The following is a 21,137-nucleotide window of genomic DNA, read 5'->3' as shown; positions in this document are numbered from 1 at the left end:
TCAAAAATGCAAATCCGATTGTCAGTGACTCCCCCTTCCACTGCCCCCCCTATTTCCTGTCCTGATTTCATATGCAGTGTATCTCCTTCACATGACACACGTGGGGGTACAGATAAGGGCATTTGTAGGCACCCAAACCCCGAAGGCAGAAAGCCAGAGCTGCTCTGCAGGTCAGGGCTTAACTTTAGGGGTGCCATGGACAAGGACGTTCACTAGGGGGCGAGCAAGGGGTTGGAAGGCACCTTCAAGCAGTTACAGGTGAGCCCTAGGCAGTCTAAGGGACATCATAATGTCTGAAGTACTTTTTGATTGTGTGGTGTTTGCAGTTATCAGGCGCCTCTACCATGGATAGCAAAGAGTTGGCCCAGTGTTGATAGAAAAAGAAAGAAGAGAGACAGAGAGATAGAGAGAGGGAGACTGGGAAAGAGGGGAAGAGGGAGGGAGGAGGGGGAGGAAAGGGAGGAAGGAGAGAAGGGAGGAAGGAAGGGAGGAGGAGGGAGGCTGGGAGGAGAGAAGAAAGGAGGACAGGGAGGATCTAACCACAGCACCTTGGTCAGACCTCTGTTTTTCTAGGGGAGGTGACAGAGGTCAGGAAAGAGGTGGGGAAACAGGAGCTAGAAGGGGGGGCGGGGGGTGGGGAGGAGGAGGATGTGAGACTGCGTTAGAGAAATGAGAGAAAGCAGCCCTTCTGGGACACTGGCACAGTGAGCAGCGCAGCCTCGCCGGGGCCAGGACAGGAGCCCCCGGAGCAGAGCCGGGACGTGGGGCCGCAGAGGGACCGGACCGGAACGGTGCAGACATGGTGAGCTCTCAGCCTGGGAGGCCTCGGGTGCTCTGCAGAGCCTCTCCTCGGGGTTGCAGAGGCGGGTGGCAAAGGACAGGAGGCAAAGCATTTCCTTTTGGGGTTGAAAAGCCAGGAGCTAAACCTGCCGGGGCCCCTAGCATCCCCCTCTCACGGTGCTGACTCCCCCTCGCTGTCTCGGCTGAGACTCGGGGCTCCTTGGTTGCAAGGAGCAGCCTTGTGGGCAGACAATGTGTGGTCTCGCACCCCGAGTTGCTCAAAAGGCATCTCTTTTTACTTGAAAGAAATGGAACTGCTTTTCTTTCTGGTGTCTGCCTGGCTGTCCAATTCTTTTCGGAATTGGAAGCATCATAATCAAGTGGGAGATTTTAACATTCAACCTCAATGTCAACAGCCCATTAGACACCAAGGGACACTTTAAAACAATCCATACTAAGGGTCAAGTGGTTCCATGTAGCAGCTGAGCAGAGAAGAGGGTACAAAACATTCCTGAAATATAGAAAAAGTCAGAAGATTAACGAGCAGCACCTTGAGGCTAAGGCATGAAAATAAAGGAGCCACGTATCGGTTTTGAGGCAAATTTAATGCTTCTCTTTCATCCGAGTCTGAGGAATCAGTGCCTTCGGCCGGGTTGCGTAAGCCCATGTGTTTCGATTTGAACTCTGGAGAAGGGGTTGGAGCCTCCTCAAGGGGCTGTGCCCGTGGGATTTAAGAGGGTACGTCTTGTGTTTTATCTGCAGCCATCGCCACAGAAGCATTGGAGCTCTCAGAGGGCCTTGGAGCTGTGGGTGTGGACAGCGCTCTGCTGGGGTACGTTCTGCGATTTGTGTATTGCCGAGCCTTCGTTCACGTGTTTGCTTTTCTTAAGTGTCCACTGGGTGTGCAGAGTCACGGGGAAATGATCAGGCAGACACTGTTCATTCCACCCTCCGGTGAAGCTCTTTCTTCCTCTCATCTTCGGTCCTTTCCCAGAAGTCCCTTGCCCCTGCCACACCCCTGGCTGCAGGCCCAAATCCTGACGAACCCACCAAGATCTGAGTTAGGAAGGAAGAAGGCCAATTAGGAAATATCTAACAGGGAACTTATAATCTATACCAGATAGTTAGCCCTGCGCCTTCTATGATTCACCGACAGTTCAGTGGACATCAGTTCTACAGTTAAAGTGTGAGCTTTTAAAGGGCCAGCCCTTTACATATCTTTTGATCCTTCTCCCAGCGATGTGACAAATGCTATGTCTGATTCTTCTAGAGTGTTGGCAGTTGTTTGGAGCATTCCCATTGCCGCAGTAAGCTAATGTCTTCTGACTCCCTGGCTTGAAATTTCAGCTCTGGCCAAGCAAACGCGCTTCCCTCGGCCCCTCACACGTTCCTTGTACCATGTCTGCCCATGGCCCCTGGGGCCCTGGTGAGTCCCTGCTGTGTGCCAGGCACTGGTCTTAGCACTGAAGGTCCAGAGAGCAGTGAGCCGAACGGTTTCCTCCCTCCAGAACTGGCCTTCTGGTGGAATGCCCCGTCACAGCTTGGTCCACATGTCCATGCTAGGACATTCCTTACTCATGAACCCTATGTTTCATTTCCGATATGTTTGACTTGCTCCAGGTTAATTATGTTTTCTGTGCATCTGTTATGCCTCGTTTAGAATCTGTAGGAGACTGTAAAATTGGACCTGTTTTCTGTGATATTTCCCCATGGCATTGGCCCTACAAGGGTGAAAACTCAATCAATGTTGATGGCTGTGAAAATGTTTACTTCACGGGAAGGCAGTGCTTCACAGATCATACATGCTTAGAACGGTCCATGTTATCACGAGGCCATTGTGTGGCTACGTGTTTGTCTTGGTTTCTTCAAACTGCTCATAGTTGAAGCACCCATGATGATTACACACCATCAGCTGACATCTCTGTGTCCAGGACACGATCTAAATACATTTCACAATCCTGCACCGTTTGGTTTTGTACACATTTGTTGTTGTTATGTAGTTAGATGTCTAAGGCTTGGGCTGTGGACGGAAGTTTTCCCAGAAGCAGTTCTTCCTGCACTAAATGTTATCTTTCTGATACAAAAGACATCACTTAGAAATATATCATTATTCCTGTCTTCATTTTACTTCTCTCCGAGAAGTGTAAGTGCTGGCCTTTAGGAAAGTATCCCAGGATTAAAAACAAAAGGCAGTAAATCTTAGAGATATAGGTTATACTTAAATTACTTTTAAACGATGGACAGCTATTAAGGTAAACACCAATTTCTGAATTATGTTGGTTACATTTCACTTGAAAGAATTTGGAGAAAAAATTATTTCATGTAAATAAATCTAGAAAGCCACCAAATTTGTCTGAAATAGAGCTATGTGCAAAAGTAGTCTGTATTGTGGTGAAAAGTGATTGGGACTAGCAGGGGTATTTTCTACTTCAAACCTGCAAATGACTCATTTTGCACCAAGGCGGTAACTTACACCTTTGCTGAGTCGGTTTCCTCATGTCCCAGGAGCGGACTCAGCCTGGGTTAGTCCTCTGGGGGGTGTCAGCTGGGACTGAGGTGTACACTCTCGCCGATGTCTTTCAGATTTCTCTGCCTACCATGGGACCGACGGCTGGACTTACCATCATTCCGAAGAACCCATGAACTGGCCAAGAGCTAGAAGGTACTGCCAACAAACCTACACCGATCTGGTTGCCATACAGAACAAGGGGGAGATTGAGTACCTGAACAGGACGCTGCCCTTCAGAGCCACCTACTACTGGATCGGGATCCGGAAGGTGGCAGGCGTGTGGACCTGGGTGGGGACCAACAAGTCCCTCACGGCCGAAGCCGAGAACTGGGGCATCGGGGAGCCCAACAACAAGAAGTCGAAAGAGGACTGCGTGGAGATGTACATCAAGAGGAGCAAGGACGCGGGCAAGTGGAACGATGACGCCTGCCACAAGCCCAAGGTCGCCCTGTGCTACACAGGTAGGGAGGCCCGCGGAGAGAGCCAGGGCTCGCCAGGGATGCTGGGCAGAGCGCCTGGTGCTTTCTGACGTCAGCCCAGGCCTCCAGGCAGCTCGACCAGTCACTTCGGAGCCTTCCTGGAGTGCGGGGCTGGTCCCAACGCCCCAAAGCTGTGCCCCTAAATCCGTTTACATCCGGATGAAACGTGTACAGCCCCAGCTGGTTTTGCTCAATGGCTAGAGCATCGGCCTGCGGACTGAAAGGTCCCTCCCAGGTTCGATTCTAGGTCAAGGCACCTGCTCAGGTTGTAGGCTTGATCCCCAGTAGAGGGCAAGCAGGAGGCAGCCAATCAATGATTCTCTCTCATCATTGATGTTTCTCTCTCTCCCTCTCCCTTCCTCTCTGAAATCAATAAAAATATATTAAAAAAAAAAAAAGATAAGCCGTGTGTAAGGAGTAAGGACTAGCCAGTGGTTCTCAACCTTGGCTGCACATTAGAATCACCTGGGAATCTTTTTAAAATCCTGATTTCTGGGCCTTATCCTCTGGAAATTCTGTTTCTTTGTTACTAATGTTGTGGCTCCACCCCATAACAAAGAAACAGAATTTCCGGAAGATGAGGCCCAGAAATCAGGATTTTCAAAAGATTCCCAGGTGATTCTAATGTGCAGCCAAGGTTGAGAACCACTGCTAGATCATCAGGGTCCCTGAGAAGAAGGCGGGGAAGGGCGGGGAACTGAGCCTCACATCACCTCAGCGTCCTCACTGCAAAGCAGGGCCTGGTGTGGCGCTGCCTGTGGCTGAGCCTGTAGTTCTGCGCAATGAAGCACGTGCTTCATTGTCGCTGGTTATGAAAGCTCCACAAGGGCCATGGCCACCGCCCCAAACAGCCCAGATTCTTTTCCAAGTCTTATTTTAACAGTGAAACACCGTTCATTGGGTCCCTGGCAAATGGGACTCCCTGATACTTCAGCAGATTTGGACCTTTTCATCTTTCTATAGTTCTTTCTGTGAAGAAAGGGATTGCCAAGCAATCTGACTGCAGAAATGATTGGGCATCACATAGTCTGCTCATTACATTAAAAACAAAGTAATTTCAAGAGTTTCAACATATATCCGTAAGATTTCCCAAAAACGCTACGGAGTATTAGCATTGGCGAATTCATTTGCAAAATAAACGTGTATGGCTATAGGGCCAGCATATGACATAAATAAAAATGTTAGCAGTTGGTTTTTATGCAAAGGTACTGGGAATATACAGTGAAGGTTTCCTGTGTGGCAAATTAGTCTCAGCCAGAAACTCATCTAAAAGTCTAAGAAAAGGACTATGCGTACTACAAAGTAATCACATTAAAATATTTTCTTCCTGATCCCCTTAAAGCTTCGTGCCAGCCCTGGTCATGCAGCGGCCACGGCGAATGCGTGGAAACCATCAACAACAACACGTGCAGCTGTGATGTGGGCTATTATGGGCCCCAGTGCCAGTTCGGTAAGCCCTTTCCCCCAGCGGCTTCTTCCTGTGTGAGCCGCGGGGTTCCTGCCGCTGTGGAAGTGGGTTGGGACAGCAAGATACCAGCCATTCTGAGAAATGAGAAGTTCTGATCAGAAGGTTGGGCTTGCGAAATGTGGGCACCTTTCCGTAAAGATTTCATAAGTCAGGATGAAGTTTCAATTCTCTTCTCAACAAGTCTTTCCCCGAGCCACAGAGAGCACGGGGTCAGGAGGACAGTGACACATCAGGTGTGGCAGATTCCTGCTTTTAGAAACTCATATCTAAAGTCTGAAAGACACGGAAACATTTGTTGTTAGAAGGGCAAGTTACCCAGAAGGTAACCTTGCTTGTTTATGTTAATCCTCAGAGTCATACCAAGGCAAGACCAAAAAGAAGAGTTCATTCACATAGTGACATACAGTACATATAGGTCGGAGATATATAATAATACATACAACACATTCATTTGGGCTGGGTATTTCAGAAGATACAAAGGCAAATCTATTATAGATTCTGCCCTTAGAGGATTTACAGTTAACTGGTGGAAATTATATATGCTCATAATTTGGTTTTCTTGAAAGCAAGGTAAGCCAGGGTAAGTTTGCAGGGACTGGAATCAGCCTAATGAAGCAATCTGGCCTTTATTTAACAATGGGAGGCTACTGGTATCGTTTTTTATTGACTTTATTGGGGTGACAATGGTTCATACCTGTTATAGGTTTCAGGTGTACAATCCTATAATACATCATCTGAGTATTGTATTGTGTGTTCACCACCCCAGGTTTAGTCTCCTTCCATCACTATTTATCCCTGCTCTTGCCCTGTTCAACCTTCCCCACCTCCCTTTTCCTCTGGTAATCATAGCACTGTTGTTTGTGTCTGTGAGGGTTTTTTCTCCTGCCGCTTAGTATCGTAACACCTGCATTTAGGGCAGTTATCCTAGACGCAGTGCAGGAGATGGAGTGGGTAGCAGAAGGGGAGACAATGAGAGGATCATTAGGATCCTCTTGAAATCGCGCAGAGTCGTGGTGGTAGAAACAGAAAGGGAAGAAGATACAGATTCAAAGGAAGGAGCCTTTGACCCAGTCAACTCACTACCGAAAGACACATCAAATCCTTTGACAGAATCGGTTGAGTTTCAAAACTATGTTTGAAGTATCTGTGCATAAAATATAAGATTATAAACAGGGGAAAAGCAGTGTTTGTAAAGAATAAAGAATTGAGGCTGAAGTAAATTTAAATGTCAACCAACTGGAACGGATCTACCTCATTTCACTCGATTGCAGAGCCATGACTCCTACCCAACTCTACACCCTCACTCCATTCCAAAGCTTTGTTTTCTAATTCTTACATCACCGGCATGTCCATTCCCTGGTTGAACATTTAATCTTTTTTGTCTTGACTTCCATCATATCACTCTTGTCTGGTTTTCTTTCTACCTGTGATCATGTCTCTTTGGTTTTCTTCACAGGCACGAACCCAAGCCCACACTATTGTTATTTCTCATTTCTATCTCTTGTCCATTGTTTTTTTTGACTCTCTACACTCCCTTTGGTCAAACGTACCAACTTTTGTGAATTCACGAATCTATGTGAGCTTGGACTGATGACCTGTTTCCAGCCCTAAACTCCAAATATACAAGCACATCCTTGGGATGCCTACAGAGTGCAAAGCCACTGTCCCAGCAGCTTTCCATTGTATTCCTCATCTTTGTGTGTGGTACCACCAGTCATACGAGTGCTCTGGTATGTGGCTCTCTCACCAGCCCTACATGTACACACAGTAACACACTACTCATTTTAATACAGTATTATTATTTCTCCAATTTGTCTCCTGCTTGTCAATTCTACTGCCACTGCCCTCATCAACCTCTTCCTAGATGATTGCCTAGTTTCTGAGCTGCGATCCACGACTTTCGATGAGTGCCCTTCAAATATGCACACTACGGCAGGCTGATCAATTGAAAACAATCAAACAAACATCACCTGTCTGTGGCCACCTACCCTTTCATGTCCACCTGTCACTTGTCCTACGGGATAAAATTCTAAACTCCTCGAGGCCTAGAGTGATGCTGCTGTACAGTGGGTGCTCATGAAATCAATGAAAAAAGGCAACGGCATTTTGTCTTAGCTCCTATCTTTCTCCCTAATCTCATTTCACTCCCCCTGCCCCCCCCCCCCATCTCCTCTTTCCTTCTGGTGACATCAGAATACTTGCAGTTCTCCACACTGACCTTGAGAGCTCTGTATCTCGTTAATTGCTCATGGATTTCTCTCTCAGTTTGCACATGGCTAATCCACCATGTGCAAACATTGAAGGCATAGTTCAGGGACCATTTCTTTCAGGAAGCTTTCTGAGGACCCCCATTAGGCGAAGTGTCCCTATTTTTGTTCTAATACCTCCATGTATATCTTCCTTACGTACCCGCATTGCTGAGGCCATCTATCACGTGTCTGTATCCCCTGGCAGACCGACCGCACAGGAAGCTGGTGCACATCTTACCTGTCATTGCATCTGTAGGATGGAGACTGTGCCTGGAGTGTATCGGGTACTTGCTTGTGGGCAGGGATTGAACTGGACAATGTAATTCACTTTAATTTGGACTTGGACTGGATATGAAAAATATAAAAAGTCTTCCAATTCCTTGGATCCATTCTTTATTGAAATATCAAGAGCAGGATCACAACAATGGCTCAAAATTAGTAAAATACAAGGCACGAGAGTTGCAATATTGGCCCAAATAACATGGCAGAGCCTAAAATTGGAGACTGACTTTCAGCCTGAATGTGATCCACTGCACCACCGACCAGAGCAGGGAAATGGACGCGGCTTCTGCAGAGGGCTGTCCTACCAGAGGAGCTGAGGCCTGGCACCGGCTAGGGAGGGTGAGGCAGAGTCCAGGCGGAGACGCTGCTTAAAGACTAATTACAGACACCCCCTCTTCTTCTAAACCTCCCATCTCAACGCCCTAATATTTTCAGTAATCTCCAGACTGAGCCAGTCATTCCCACTTAAACCCGTGTAGGTGTAAAAATTCTCTCCCCAGATAATGCCACAGATAACAAGGAGATGAGTTCATGCTTATTTAAACTTCCCGTGAGCCAGGCTTTATCTTAAGTCCTTGCCCTGCATTCGATCATTTAATTCCCACACCAACTCCAGGAAGTGTGTACAGTCAGCCGAGCTGACAGGGTCCATGGCCCTGTCACGGCCCTGGTGCTCAGGTGGCCGCGCCTGGGTTCAGGAGCCACCAGGCCCTCTCACCTCCCAATGCTGTCTCTCTTCTTATTCAAGTGATGAAGTGTGCGCCCCTGGAGGGCCCAGAGCTGGGCGCCATGGCCTGCAGCCACCGGCTGGGGGACTTCAGCTTCAGCTCGCGGTGCGCCTTCAACTGCTCCGAGGGAACAGAGCTCGCCGGGGCGGAGGAGACCACCTGCGGGCCCTTCGGGAACTGGTCATCGCCGGTGCCCACCTGCCAAGGTGAGCGCTGTCCCCGGGCTCTGTCACGCAGCCCTGGGTTCCCACCGAGAGGACACGCACCGGGTCTTGCTAAGAGGCCTGGACCCTCTGTTGGAGCATGACTTAAGCTTAGTCTACACTGTGATGCTGCTCAGAGGGGTAATTGTTACTCAAACTAAGGAGAAAAATTCCGAACAAAAATACCAGCCCGATACCTCCGGAGCCCTCCCGCAGTCCGCGAGCGCTTTTCAGCAGTCACCGTGGTGACACCGTCTTTCCCTCCTCGTTGTCAGGGCGTACACCATCCATCTTGCTGAAATCTGGGTTGTTCTCTCCTCTCCAAAACGCCTGTTTTATGTGGTGTCCTTCTTAACACCAACCGATTTCCTTCTCCGAGGGCAGAGCTCTTTTTAAAAAAAATTGTCTTATTTGTTTATTCTCAAAATCATTTTTTAGCTTTTCTCCTTCAGGAACCCTCAGGAGAGTAACAACTGCTGTAAAAACAAAAGCACAGTGTCCTGGTCTTTCTCCATCTGAAATAGGGTGGATGTTTCTTTTTAGCTGGAGAGACGATCCCCTTGCAGGAGGAGACTCGGGGGGCCAGTTTTGGTTACATTTTCTACATCGATGCTTCTGACTCACTTTTAGTTTAAGTGGTTTAGTTCTCAAAAGAACTGTCAGAATCATTTATTGAAATCATAGCACTTGGTGAAGGCTTAGGGCAGGGGCGGGGGTGGGGCGGGCGAACTAGAAGGGTTCAAAGGAGGAAAAAAGGGAACACATGTAATACTCTCAACAATAAAGATTTGAAAGAAAGGAAGAGAGAGAGAGAGAGAGAGAGAGAGAGAGAGAGAGAGAGAGAGAGAGAAAGAACTAAATTGACCAACCCATTGAATTTTATAGAAGTTGAGGGACTTGCTTCAGAGAATTGGGATGTTTCTCACAATTGCTCAGAGAGACTTTGGGACCGGAGAAGGGTGGGCATTCTCTACACTCACTGGGAAGGTTCCACAGGGCAAGGCCCGGTCCAGGCACTTCCAGCGGAGATGGAGTGACTCCCGGAGGGGCCACCCTCCCTCCTCTCTCACCTCCCACCCGTCTCCTGGCTTCACCCCTGCCTCTCCACTCTCCATCATTCCCAAGAAAATAAATTCTGGAAGCATGATCAGAAGCAATTTCTAGGTTAGGAATGGCTGGGGTCCTGTGGGTGGTTCCACAGTTGAGTCAGGCAGCTTTGGCTAAATCCTTTGGTCAAGAGAAGGCCTCTACTCAGAACGTTTTTTATTTTTCTTTGAAGTGATTCAGTGTGATGCTCTAACAGCACCTGATTTGGGGACCATGGACTGTCATCATCCCCTGGACAACTTCAGCTTTAACTCCACGTGCACCTTCAACTGCTCAGAAGGAACTGAGCTCATCGGAAAGACGAGAACTGTCTGTGAATCTTCTGGAATCTGGTCCAGCCCTCCTCCAATATGTCAGGGTGAGTCAATTTGTCCCAATCTCCTGAACACCTTAAAGATGGAGCAGATGGTGGGAAAGACATAGTAAATTTTTATATTTCATTTTGCTTAATGGATGTGCTTTAAAAATAAATTTGTACATATTAACTTACTACATAACCCTCGACTATTCTTGCCTCTTCCTTCAATGACAGTCATTTCTTTTTTCCGGCTAATTCTCAATTCCTCCTATCTCAGTCCTTAACATCTAAACTCACTGTCTCTACTGAATTATTTCCTAGCCATTCTTCTATTCCCGTGCAAGCTCACTTCTGTTAGTCCATTAAAATGCCACTGCCACGATCACCAATAACCACACAATTCCAAAAGCAGTGGATGCATTTCTATGATCATTAAGCTGAAGCATCCAAATCTGTCTGTGCACAAGGACTATGTCTCCCTCATCTCTCAATACCCTTCCCTTGACAGTAGGTGCTCACTAAATGCATATTAAATTAGCTTGTGAGAGACAAGCTACCCATGTCTGCCCCTAGAGCCATTGGCACCAATGACTGAGTGAGTCTTTAAATGGTGTGACCCATGGAAGCTGTCTGGGAAGCTGATCTCTGTGGGCCAGGGAGTGGGTAGGGAATCAGGGTATTCAGGGAAAGACTGTATCAGGGTAGGGATACTTTCCTGTCAAAACAGCCAATAGGTGCCTTCTGTTTGGATCCTCTGGGACTATGAGCCCTGTTTCCACTATATCAGTGGTCGGCAAACCGCGGCTCTCGAGCCACATGCGGCTCTTTGACCCCTTGAGTGTGGCTCTTCCACAAAATACCAGCTCTTCTACAAAATACTGACTTCTGCGCATGGGCCACGAAGTTTCAATCGCACTGTACGTGCGTGCCCTCACGTGGTATTTTGTGGAGGAGCCACACTCAAGGGGCCAAAGAGCCGCATGTGGCTCGAGAGCCGTGGTTTGCTGACCATGGCACTATATAGTTGGTGAGGGGATGGAAGCCCCTTGAAAGGGTTCCTCAAGGTCATGTGGAGAACGGGGATGCCGTCAGACCCTGTGCCAACAAGCAGAAGGGAGTGCCCTTCACTGGTGCTTCCGATTACAGATGTTTCCACGTGGCATTTTTTCAACAAAGGTTCCCCAGTGAACTTGGTTCACACTTACAAGAGGACATGGAGGTGTGTCCCTTTGTGTATTTGTGATGGAAGTGGAAGGAGTGAGTCATTCACAGGCCCGTGCAGGTCCCCGGCAGGTAAACCCCAAGTGCAGACACATGCACAGCTGCTTCAAAGTAAAAGCATGAATGACAAGTTACCTGTTAAGATCACTGGCTTTTATTTTTCCTACAATCATGTTGGGCCTTTTAGCTCTGCCATGGACTCATTGTGGGCCTTCCCATGCCAGTTTCCTCATGTCAGGTGGCACCAAATGGGCAATTGCTGGGAGATGGAAGGAGGGGGAAAGTCTAACCTCATGAAATGGCACTAGAGAGATCGTGCTGCGGCCTCATGCGATGTGCCTCCCGGTTCTCTTCCAGAATTGGACAGGAGCTTCTCCATGATCAAGGAAGGCGACTACAACCCCCTCTTCATCCCAGTGGCAGTCATGGTTACCGCATTCCTGGGGCTGGCCTTTATCATCTGGCTGGCGAGGCGATTAAAAAAAGGTATGTGCGTTTACCTTCCTATGAAAAGAACAGAACTGTAAAGAGAAGAAAATAGAAACCCACAGGAAATTAAGTACGAGAGCTCCTGAAGCTGGATAGCGGGCGAGGCTGCACACCTCGGGCCCTGGACACGTGGGAGGCAGCCTCGCACACACTTGCATTAAGACACGTGGGCTGATTTTTGTTTTGTTTTATTTTTCATCCAACAAACTTTAAAAGAAACACACAAAGTCCTGTTATCTTCAAGGCACCTCGCTGGGTGATAACCTCACCGGGAGCCACACACCGCATGGCTTCTGACATGTGGAGTCGCAGGTCCCCGGGATACACCTCCACATTTCTCCCCCATGCCTACTCACTAGCGACTCAGCCCCAGCAAGGCACCTCGCTCTCCGACTTCCCCTCCACTCTGGACTTGAGGAGAAGGAAGCAAGGAGGGCTGCCCCGAGAAGCCAGTGTCTGCCCTAAATGGCAGATGAGCCCATTAGGGAGGAACGGCATCACTCACCCACCTGTCCCTGAGTATCCAGACCCTAACATGGACCAGCCTGACGGTTACAGGCCCACAGCACGAGGCAGACCTGGTGTGTGCTGCCCCATTGGCCGGACTCAGCCAACAGAAATGTCCAAGACTCTGAAACTCATGCATAGTAGGCAGCTTTTAATACACCCCTGCTTCAAGGTCACAGTAGGCAGCTTTTGATACATCCCTGCTTCAAGGTCAGGGGCCATCAGTGACCTCAAAACAACTGCTAAGCTGCTGTGCGGTGTTGCCATTTTAACCCCACTTCCATCATATTAATTAGCATGTATTCTGTTCGGTGAATGTGGTATGTAGGGGCTGCACCCCTCACCCACCTATCCTCACTGGCAAGGGCAGGAATAGTAGCTACCATTTCTCAATAGTCTTCACTGTGATCGGATCTTTCATCCTAAATTTAAGAACAAGGGAACCTGATTTGTGTTCTAACCAACCAGCAAGACGGAGTGGGGTGGGGGGAGGGTGAGGATGTGCGAGGACCTCAGTAGCTGTCACCTGAGAGCATGAGGAGTTAGTGCCTCTGCTCCTGCTCTTAGACATTTGCTGACATCGGGTCCCATCAACTTATAGGACCGTACTAAGTATGTAAGTAAAAGGCAGAACAGGAGTGAGATTTCCCTCCCACTACTGATGGTCGTTTCCATGGAGACTTCAAAGCCTGGCCCAGTGTCCTCTCTTTCCTCCGACGTTGGGTGGGGGTGGCTGGACAGAGGGGGTAGAGCATCGTGGGTAAGGGGTGGCTCTGTAACTGTTGAAGACTTTGGGGCTGCGAGTCACCAGCATAAGGAGGATATTTATTCACAAGTTCTAAAACCTTTTCATAAATGCTAGTAGAATCAAAAGAACAGAATTGAAGTTACAGTTGTTCAGTGTGGGGCGGGGAGGGGCTGGCTGAGGCTGATCTATAAGCAGGGGTGAGAAAAGGCAGTGGGGCTGTTTTTACATTCTTTACCTTGGAGTCATTTCTGTACAAGATCTTAAACTGATAACCTGAAAACTGCGTGCCCCGCTGTGGGAATGAGTGTGGGGCAAACAGGAAACAGATAACGGGCAGTTCGCCTGTTACAGTTATGCCAGCAGAGAGCACAGCCCGGAGATCACTGGCTGTAGGAAGGTCATGCTTCTCTCACAAAACATCCAAACAGCCTTCCTTTCTGAAACCTCTTCTGGTAGCCCCAACCTCAAGTCACCTTTGCTTCCAAAAATTTTAGTTGTAGGTTAATTGAAACATGAAGAATATTTTTTCCCCTGTAGAGACAGTGTTAGAAATGATGGGCTAAACCCCTAGAAATTTTCTAACACAAGGTAGCTGATGCATTTACAAGAATAAAAGGGAAAAACAATACATCTGGATCTATGCAGAACTCATCAACATTGTGAACTTTATATGCTTTTGGGGTTTAGGAAGCTGGAAAAGGGACAAGTGAATCTTTACTACACCTGTGGGTCGCGGCCCCTTTGGTGGTCGAACGACCCTTTCACAGGGGTCGCCTAAGATCATCCTGCATATCAGATACTTACATTACGATTCATAACAGTAGCAACATTACAGTTATGAAGTAGCAATGAAAATAATTTTATGGTTGGGTCACAACATGAGGAACTGTATTTAAAGGGCCAGAAGGTTGAGAACCACTGCTTTACAGAATAGTAGTCAATGAAACGTCCAGAATCCAGACCTCTGTCCTCAGATGACTCTTTGGAACCCGCACTTTGACCCTCGCCCTGGCTGTGTTGACCTCCAGACCTCAGTCCCTTTCTTCTGAGAGAGGAATTGGGGGCTCCAGAAACATGCCCCTGTGCATGGGTTTGTCTAGAAACTTTCCCCCCAGCCGACTGGCCATTATCCTTGGCCCTGCTCGGTAAATGGGGAAATGAGGCAATAATGTGGTTTTTCAAAATTTGAAATGTATTTATATTGATTTCAGAGAGGAAGAGAGAGTGGGAGAGAGAGAGAGTGAAACATCAATGATGAGAGAGAATCAATGATCAGTTGCCTCCTGCACGCAATCCCACTGGGGATCGAGCCCGAAACCTGGGCATGTGCCCTGGCCAGGAATCGAACTGTGACCTCCTGGTTCATGGGTCAAAGCTCAACCACGGAGCCACACCGGCCGGGCAGAGACAATCATGTTTTAGGCAAAATCTCTAAAGTCCCTGAATGTCAGCAGGGCCGGAGCCGGACTCCCATCTGGACGTGCCCCTGAGGCCGCTGGTCCCTGGGTTAAGGAGGCTCTGTTTTCCCCGGGGATGGAAGACCCTTCCACTGGGACCACAGGACTGGAACAGGGCACCCGGGTACCAGGGCACCAGGGCACCAGGGCACGGGGTGAGCACAGGCCCTAGTTCCCTTTTCTTCAAAAAGGAAACTCTCAGTAGGAACCGATTCTTGCTCGTGTGTTGCTGTACGTCTCATTGCTCCTAAAAGACAAATATACGGAGAAGAACAAACAGAAACCTGAAATGACTTCAGACTTAATTCCCTCTGCACAGGCATATTTGGTTCATTACTGGTGGGAGAAATGTGAAAATATTAATTTCTGATATTTTAAAGGTTTAAAATAGTAAATGACTACTATCTAAGCTTTAGTCTCTGCACTAAGTACTTTGAGTACATTTTTAAAAATAACTCCGTGAGGAAGATATAATTTCAGGCCCCGTTCACTGAAGAAGTGGAGGCTTAGAGAAGATAAGTGACTGTTCAGGGACATGCTACTGGCAATCAGGGCTTGCTCGGCGACTGAATGATTCTAGAGCTCCAAGGGGTTGCCCCTGAAATACACTGCTTTCCAGAGAGGATTTTCTACTCGGAAAGCTTTTTTTAAAAAAAGAGGTATTTTTATTGATTTCAGAGAGGAAGGGAGAGGGAGAAAGATATAGAAACATCAATGATGAGAGAGGATCAGCGATTGCCTACCTCCTGCACACCCCCCACTGGGGATTGAGCCCACAACCGGGTGTGTGCCCTTGACTGGAATCGAACCTGGGACCCTTCAGTCCGCAGGCTGACGCTCTATCCACTGAGCCAAACCAGCTAGGGCTACTCAGAAAGCTTTTATTTGCTTTTATTTCCTCTGCAGCTCAACTCTACAGTTCATTCATTTATCTACTTATTTATTCTCTGCTTTTTCAAGAGAATGTCAGATCATTTACAAAATGTGTTCAACAGAGCAAGTTAAAATTAGTTAAAAAGTAAGAAAAAGGAGGCCAAAATGTACTGTACAAAAATAGGTTGGAGCCACCGGTGAAGGTAGAATACAGAAATGTGTGTGTCACAAAGTCCTACACGCTTGCTCAGCGAGGGTCTCAGGTCGGGCTCCGAGTTTCCTTGCAGCCGTCAGAGGAGGAAACCCGGCCTTTGAGCGTCACTGTGTAAGATGACCACCCACCGGGCTGTCATCAGATAGGGGGTGTCACTCCTACCACTGGCCTGAGTGCGATTCCTCCTGTGGATTCTCCTAGGGAACATGGCGTGAGACACGTGTCCTCAGAGTATCAGCAGTCAGGTCTCCTAGGGAAGGACCTGAAGGGGGTGGGAGGGCAGGTGGGGAACGGGGAGCCTGTGAACGGGTATATTGGGCCTGGTTACCAGGCAGGTCAGGCTGGACTTGTCTTTATGGTCCGTGCAGACCGCGGAGTGGAACTCGGCCCGTCCCAGTACTGACCGCTGTTTGAATGAAAGCAGTAGCCCAGTACCTCCAACCTCAGATGCTGATGGGGCCCCACTCAGCAAATGCACAATATGCTTCAAAAGATGGTTCCGAGGGTGGGAATTTCTGTTTACTCTTATTTTAAAAAAATTGAAATTGTCTACTTTTGCTGATGCCATTTTTCTATTTCTTCTATTTTTAGGCAAAAAGTCTCAGAAGAGGTAAGTTTTATCACTGAGCAGTTTCTACATCTATTCAATCTATTCTCTACCTTCCTAAGATCCCTCCTGCTATAGTTAAACACACTGGCTCCTGTAGTCATTTACATGGGGCCTCATTCAAATGACCTGTCCAGATAAATCAATCCATCTATCAGCCTCTCTGAAAAGTAGTGGTCTTTTTAGTGTGAGTGGAGCTGAATGAATGAATGGACAAGTAATGCCCTATTAGGAAAAGGCAGTTATGTAAAGGGAGTGCTTTCTGATTGTTCTGAATATTTTGTGAGGATTGGAAGCACTGTGATCTATTTTTTCTTGTCCTGGCTTAACACGAGGGCAGGAAACATCTTATGCAACAAATATGTATTGAGAAACTGTTGAATCCCAGGCTTTAAGAAGCAGGTATAACCCCAGACCCCAGTCCCTCAATGCCTAGCACAAGGGGGTAGGTGACTATTGCTCTATTAAGCCCTGCCTTCAGAAATCTGGAAAAAGTTGGAAGCACAGATTCTATCTGCAGCTTCCTTAAAGAGGTAACTTTTTAGCTTGGGCCTGAACCTCAGATTTCTTTAATTGGAGAAACACATACTTAGGAGAGATGCAAGCATGTGACAGTGCATGGCCTGCGTGGCAGAAATGAAGATGGCAAAACATTTTGTCAGTTTGGGAGCCTTAGGGACTTGCTCTGAAATGTTAGGAAGGAGAGTGTCAGTAAAAAGAACTGTGAAAGCGAGATTCTGGTGCCATTCGAAGCACCCAGCTAGACACCCGACTCCTTTTATGCAGGAAATGAAACAAGATGGTCTCCCAGGGGGGGTGCTTGTTCAGAGTGCCATCCTGCAAACCACAGATTGTTACCGAGAAGTTCAGCGGGCTGTGCGCAGGGTGCGAAAGAGAAAGTGAGGAGCCAGGAGGTGAGGGAGGCCAGATCACAGCGTGATTCACACGCCAGATTAAGTGTGGACTTTATCCTGAGGCCTCTGGGGCATCCCTAAAGGGCTGAGCAGGTGGCTGTCCCTCCCCCCCAACATCCTCCCACATGCTGAAATGTGTATCTCGGGGATCTTTGCACCCGATCTGTGAGGATCACCCCACACAAACATAAGCAAACATGGGAATCGGTGCACCTGGAGGCAAAGAACTATTTTGAAGGAATTTGAAATTATGAGGTTAAAACTGTCTAGAATCATAGCAGCGAGGATGCACTCATGAGGTAAGAGGAGGTAGAATCAGTTGAGTGTGGTCCTTAGTTGGCTAATCACAGAGAAGAATCAGAGAAGTTGCTGTGGTTCTGATTGGGGAGCTGGCAGGTGGCACAATGCTATTCACTGGGAAGGGAAAACAGCAACAACAAATAAAACGAAAAGAGAGACGTTTTGGAGGTGGTGCTCCGGGTTGTTTTATACACGTTGAGCTTTTGGTGCTTGTGGCTCATGCGTGGTCCATTGGCTCTGTCTGTAGCCCAGAGGCCACCATGGGGTGGACGTGGATTCAGGGGTTCTCACATTTCAGGAGGTAACTGCCATCGGAGGACCGGAGGACCGGGGAGATCACCCAGGCTGCAGGGTGGGCAAGGAGCACGTGGGAGGGAGGGGCAGCCAGGGGAACAGCAGCAGGGAGCAAGGCAGCTGAGGAAAAGGAGAGTGGGAAGAGGTCGCCAGGGAGTGAGAAGGAAATGGGGGGTCGGGGGGGGGGGCTTGGGAATGCTTAGGAAACAAAGAAATGAAACTGTTTCACATGCTGCCAAGAGAACCAGTACATTTCCCCTGGATGTGACCAGGGTGCTGGTGGGAGCCCATTTTCAGTGTGGAGGTCAGGACAGAAGTCCGGTGGCCAGGGCTCAGCGTGATCCATCAGTGGGGATGAGAAAACAGGCAGAACATGTCAGCCATCTCTCTTGAAAAGCTTGGCTAGAAGGAGATGAGAGAGTTGGAGGTAACTGGGTCGGGACAGAGGGTCAGTGGAGGTCCTTTTGTTCTATTTCATTGCCTCTCCTTCCAGTGGACAGTGTGGATGGGTCCTAGACCCTTCCCAGGGCACCTCCCCTGCTCTGTGGGTAGGAAACCCACAAGATCCTCACACCCACCGAGTAAAAGTCTTTCTGGCACAATCCACCCAGAGCCGGTTTCTGGCCGCAGGAATCATCTGTGTTTTCATCACCGCTTGATGGATCAATTCAACTTCTGAGATGTCCTAGGGCAGGAGGAATGTCAGCGTTAAGTTCATTACCATTCTAATCTAACTGCCACATCAAGTTGAATGGTTTGCTAATTTTCACATGAGTCAATCAACAGTTGTTTTACTGCACACCTTTGTGCAGGAACAATGCTAAACTGGATGGGAAAAGAGGAATCGATCCTTACCTCTGACCTCAGGGAGATTGCCTGGTTGGGGAGCTAAGACAGAAGTATTTTAGGGAAAAAGGAAAATACAAGACAGACATGGCAGTGGTCAGTGAATTCTGCGTTGGTAAAAGACCGCCTTCCCTTCAGAAGTTTGGTGATCACAGAAAGTCCCATGAGATCTGTACCCCTGTAGGTCAAAGATGATGCTTTTAATGCTCATGCTGTTGGAACTCAGGGCTCTTGGCCCCAGGTTAGAGTGGCAAGTCCCGGTGGTGTGGTTCCCCCCGACACGGAGCCCTTGGTGTGCTGGCACCGAGGGAGGGTGGGGTGGAAGGAATAGGGCATATTTCTAAAACAAGCCAAAGGTGACATGAACACGATCACAGCAAACACCTGTATCAGTTTTTTAAAAGCCCTTGAGCCCTCTGTGCTCAATCCTACCAGCCTTTGGCTGGTGAATGACGGGCTCCTAGGGCATTTGCGGTTTCGATTCTTGCTGGGTTATTTTGATTCTTCTGCAAATCGGTTCTGTTTATCACTTCATTTGGTTTCTAGTGTCTAAATTCTGCCTGGGTAAGAGCTACACCCAAGATACACAGGAAGATACGATGCCAACCTCAGAGGAGGGCCGACGTGAGATTCTGTTTTCAGAAACGGTTTTGTGTCTGTGTTGGCAGCATGTTGGCAGCTGCTGAATTGTGGTTTCCCAGGGCAGTTCATCGTGAGAACAGCGTCAGGCTGGTCCTCGCTGCGAGAGGTGCTATGAAGACCGATCGCATTTGGTTCTCCCCGTCCTTTCCAAGAATGAGACAGCTGTTTCCCACACACGAGTGTCTTTTAGTTCATGAAGCTAGACGTGTCACCACCTCCTCCCATCATAGCCCACCAGAATCAGGCCTTGTAGACCCACCGCCATGGCTTTCATGGGCTGTGATGTTCTCTGAGTTCTCTTTCCTTTTGAGCATGTCTGCTTCTGCTTTCCTGACCTCCCACTGTTCAGGGTCTGTCTCCAGCCCCCACATGCTCACTGGGTCTGAAGACAGAGCCCGGTCCCGGACGCTTCTCTCGGTGTGGGCTGGGGACCAGCAGCATCACCTGGGAGCTGGTTAGAGGTGCAGAATCTCTGGCCTCACCCACACCGGCTGCATCTGGGTGGGAAGCAGCAGAAGGTGTGAGCAGCGCTGCTGTAGGCTGCTCTGGCCTCATTTCTCTGCCTCGGGACCTGTCTGGCATTTTGTCCAACCCATTCATCATATTTTCTTTATTCTTCTTCTCACCTCTAGGTTTACTGTTCCTAATAACACTTGAACTTTCGCAGTTTTGAGCCCCTTCCTTTAACTTCCGTCCTCTTGTTTTCCATTCAGCATGGATGATCCGTACTAAATGACACTCTGGGACCGAAAGCTCTCAAGACCCTGGCCCATCCCTGGATCCTTCCAAGCTTCTGCCGTTGAGATGACGCGTGTCTCGCTCAGTACATCTGGAAAGGTTCTGCAGGGCCAGCAGCTTCTTCTGCCCCCGTCCCCTCCCCCCACCCGCCTGCGCTGTGGTTTGTGTAGCTCAGTGTGCCTCTCTTCCCTGTGGAGGAACAAGACCACAGGGAAAGGATTGCTGTGGAACATAAACACCCTGGTGTCGCCCTCTTTCTTGACTCTTGTTTCCAGTTTCTACTCAGAGCTGTACCTGATGACACACACCTCCAAACACCGTGGGGTGTGGGTACACGTCAGCCACAGGCCCGTGGTGCTGCAAGCCACACTTTACAAGGCGGGGGGCAGGGGGAGGGGTCAGAGAGGGGGGGGCGTACATTCTCACTGAGAGGCCATTCAGCTGATGTCATCCTTGCTTCCAACTCCAACGAAACTGTGGGGTTCTGCCGCTGAACAGGACTGGATCCCACCTTGCACCCCCGCAGGCCACACTGCCTGCCTCCCCCTGCTCCCTGGCCGGTGGCTGTCTCCACACACAGCATCTCATAAGCACCACACCTCGGAGAGGAGGAAGGCGCCAGACCCAAGCTTTTCTCAGATTCGGGTTTCGCTGTCTCTTTTTGTCACACCCACCCAGGTTTCTTGAATTCCGTGTTTTTTAGAACCACTGCATAGTTGATAAAGAAACAACATTACCGGGGCACCAGCGGCACGCAGCCTCTACCCCTGTGGTTCCGCAGAAGAGTTGAAACCGGGAGAAAGAGATTCCGGGCCTCCTGCCGAAATGCTCCCCCTCCCCTGCCCCCAGTTCTCCTACCCATCTCCCTATTCCACCCATTCCTCACGGTTCACCTCAGGTCCCGCCTCCCCCTTCACCCTCACCACTTCTTTCACACCTGGTCCTTACCAGTCCCGCCCACGGCAATCTCCCCTTGGCCTCCAACCGCAAGGTTAGTCTGTAACATGCCATTTTGTACTTAAACACAGCTCTTTCCCCCCAGTGTTACCTAGTTTGTTATTTTAAAAATTGTCATCCATATGTTTTCTCCCCAATAAAATACAGCCCCTCCCCGCCCCCCTTGAAGGCAGAGTCTGTGCCACATCCTTGGAGGGTCCAGTTCATTCCTTGACACTCAGTAAATG

At 48.8% G+C, this 21,137-nt stretch overlaps 1 protein-coding gene across 1 annotated transcript; it reads left to right on the top strand.

Annotated features, from left to right (window-relative positions):
• The first annotated feature begins 650 nt into the window (after positions 1-650).
• SELL (selectin L) lies at positions 651-20,207 on the top strand. Its single transcript, XM_036344150.1, has 9 exons — positions 651-802; positions 1,543-1,612; positions 3,364-3,750; positions 5,111-5,218; positions 8,516-8,701; positions 9,978-10,163; positions 11,682-11,810; positions 16,204-16,222; positions 19,929-20,207. The coding sequence occupies exons 1-9, from the start codon at positions 800-802 to the stop codon at positions 19,945-19,947; spliced, it is 1,107 nt and encodes a 368-aa protein (XP_036200043.1). The 5' UTR covers positions 651-799; the 3' UTR covers positions 19,948-20,207.
• The last annotated feature ends 930 nt before the right edge of the window (positions 20,208-21,137 follow it).

This window comes from Myotis myotis, unplaced genomic scaffold, assembly GCF_014108235.1.
Source record: "Myotis myotis isolate mMyoMyo1 unplaced genomic scaffold, mMyoMyo1.p scaffold_m19_p_18, whole genome shotgun sequence".
Taxonomy (NCBI): Eukaryota; Metazoa; Chordata; class Mammalia; order Chiroptera; family Vespertilionidae; genus Myotis; species Myotis myotis.
This window is presented reverse-complemented; position numbering and strand designations above follow the sequence as displayed.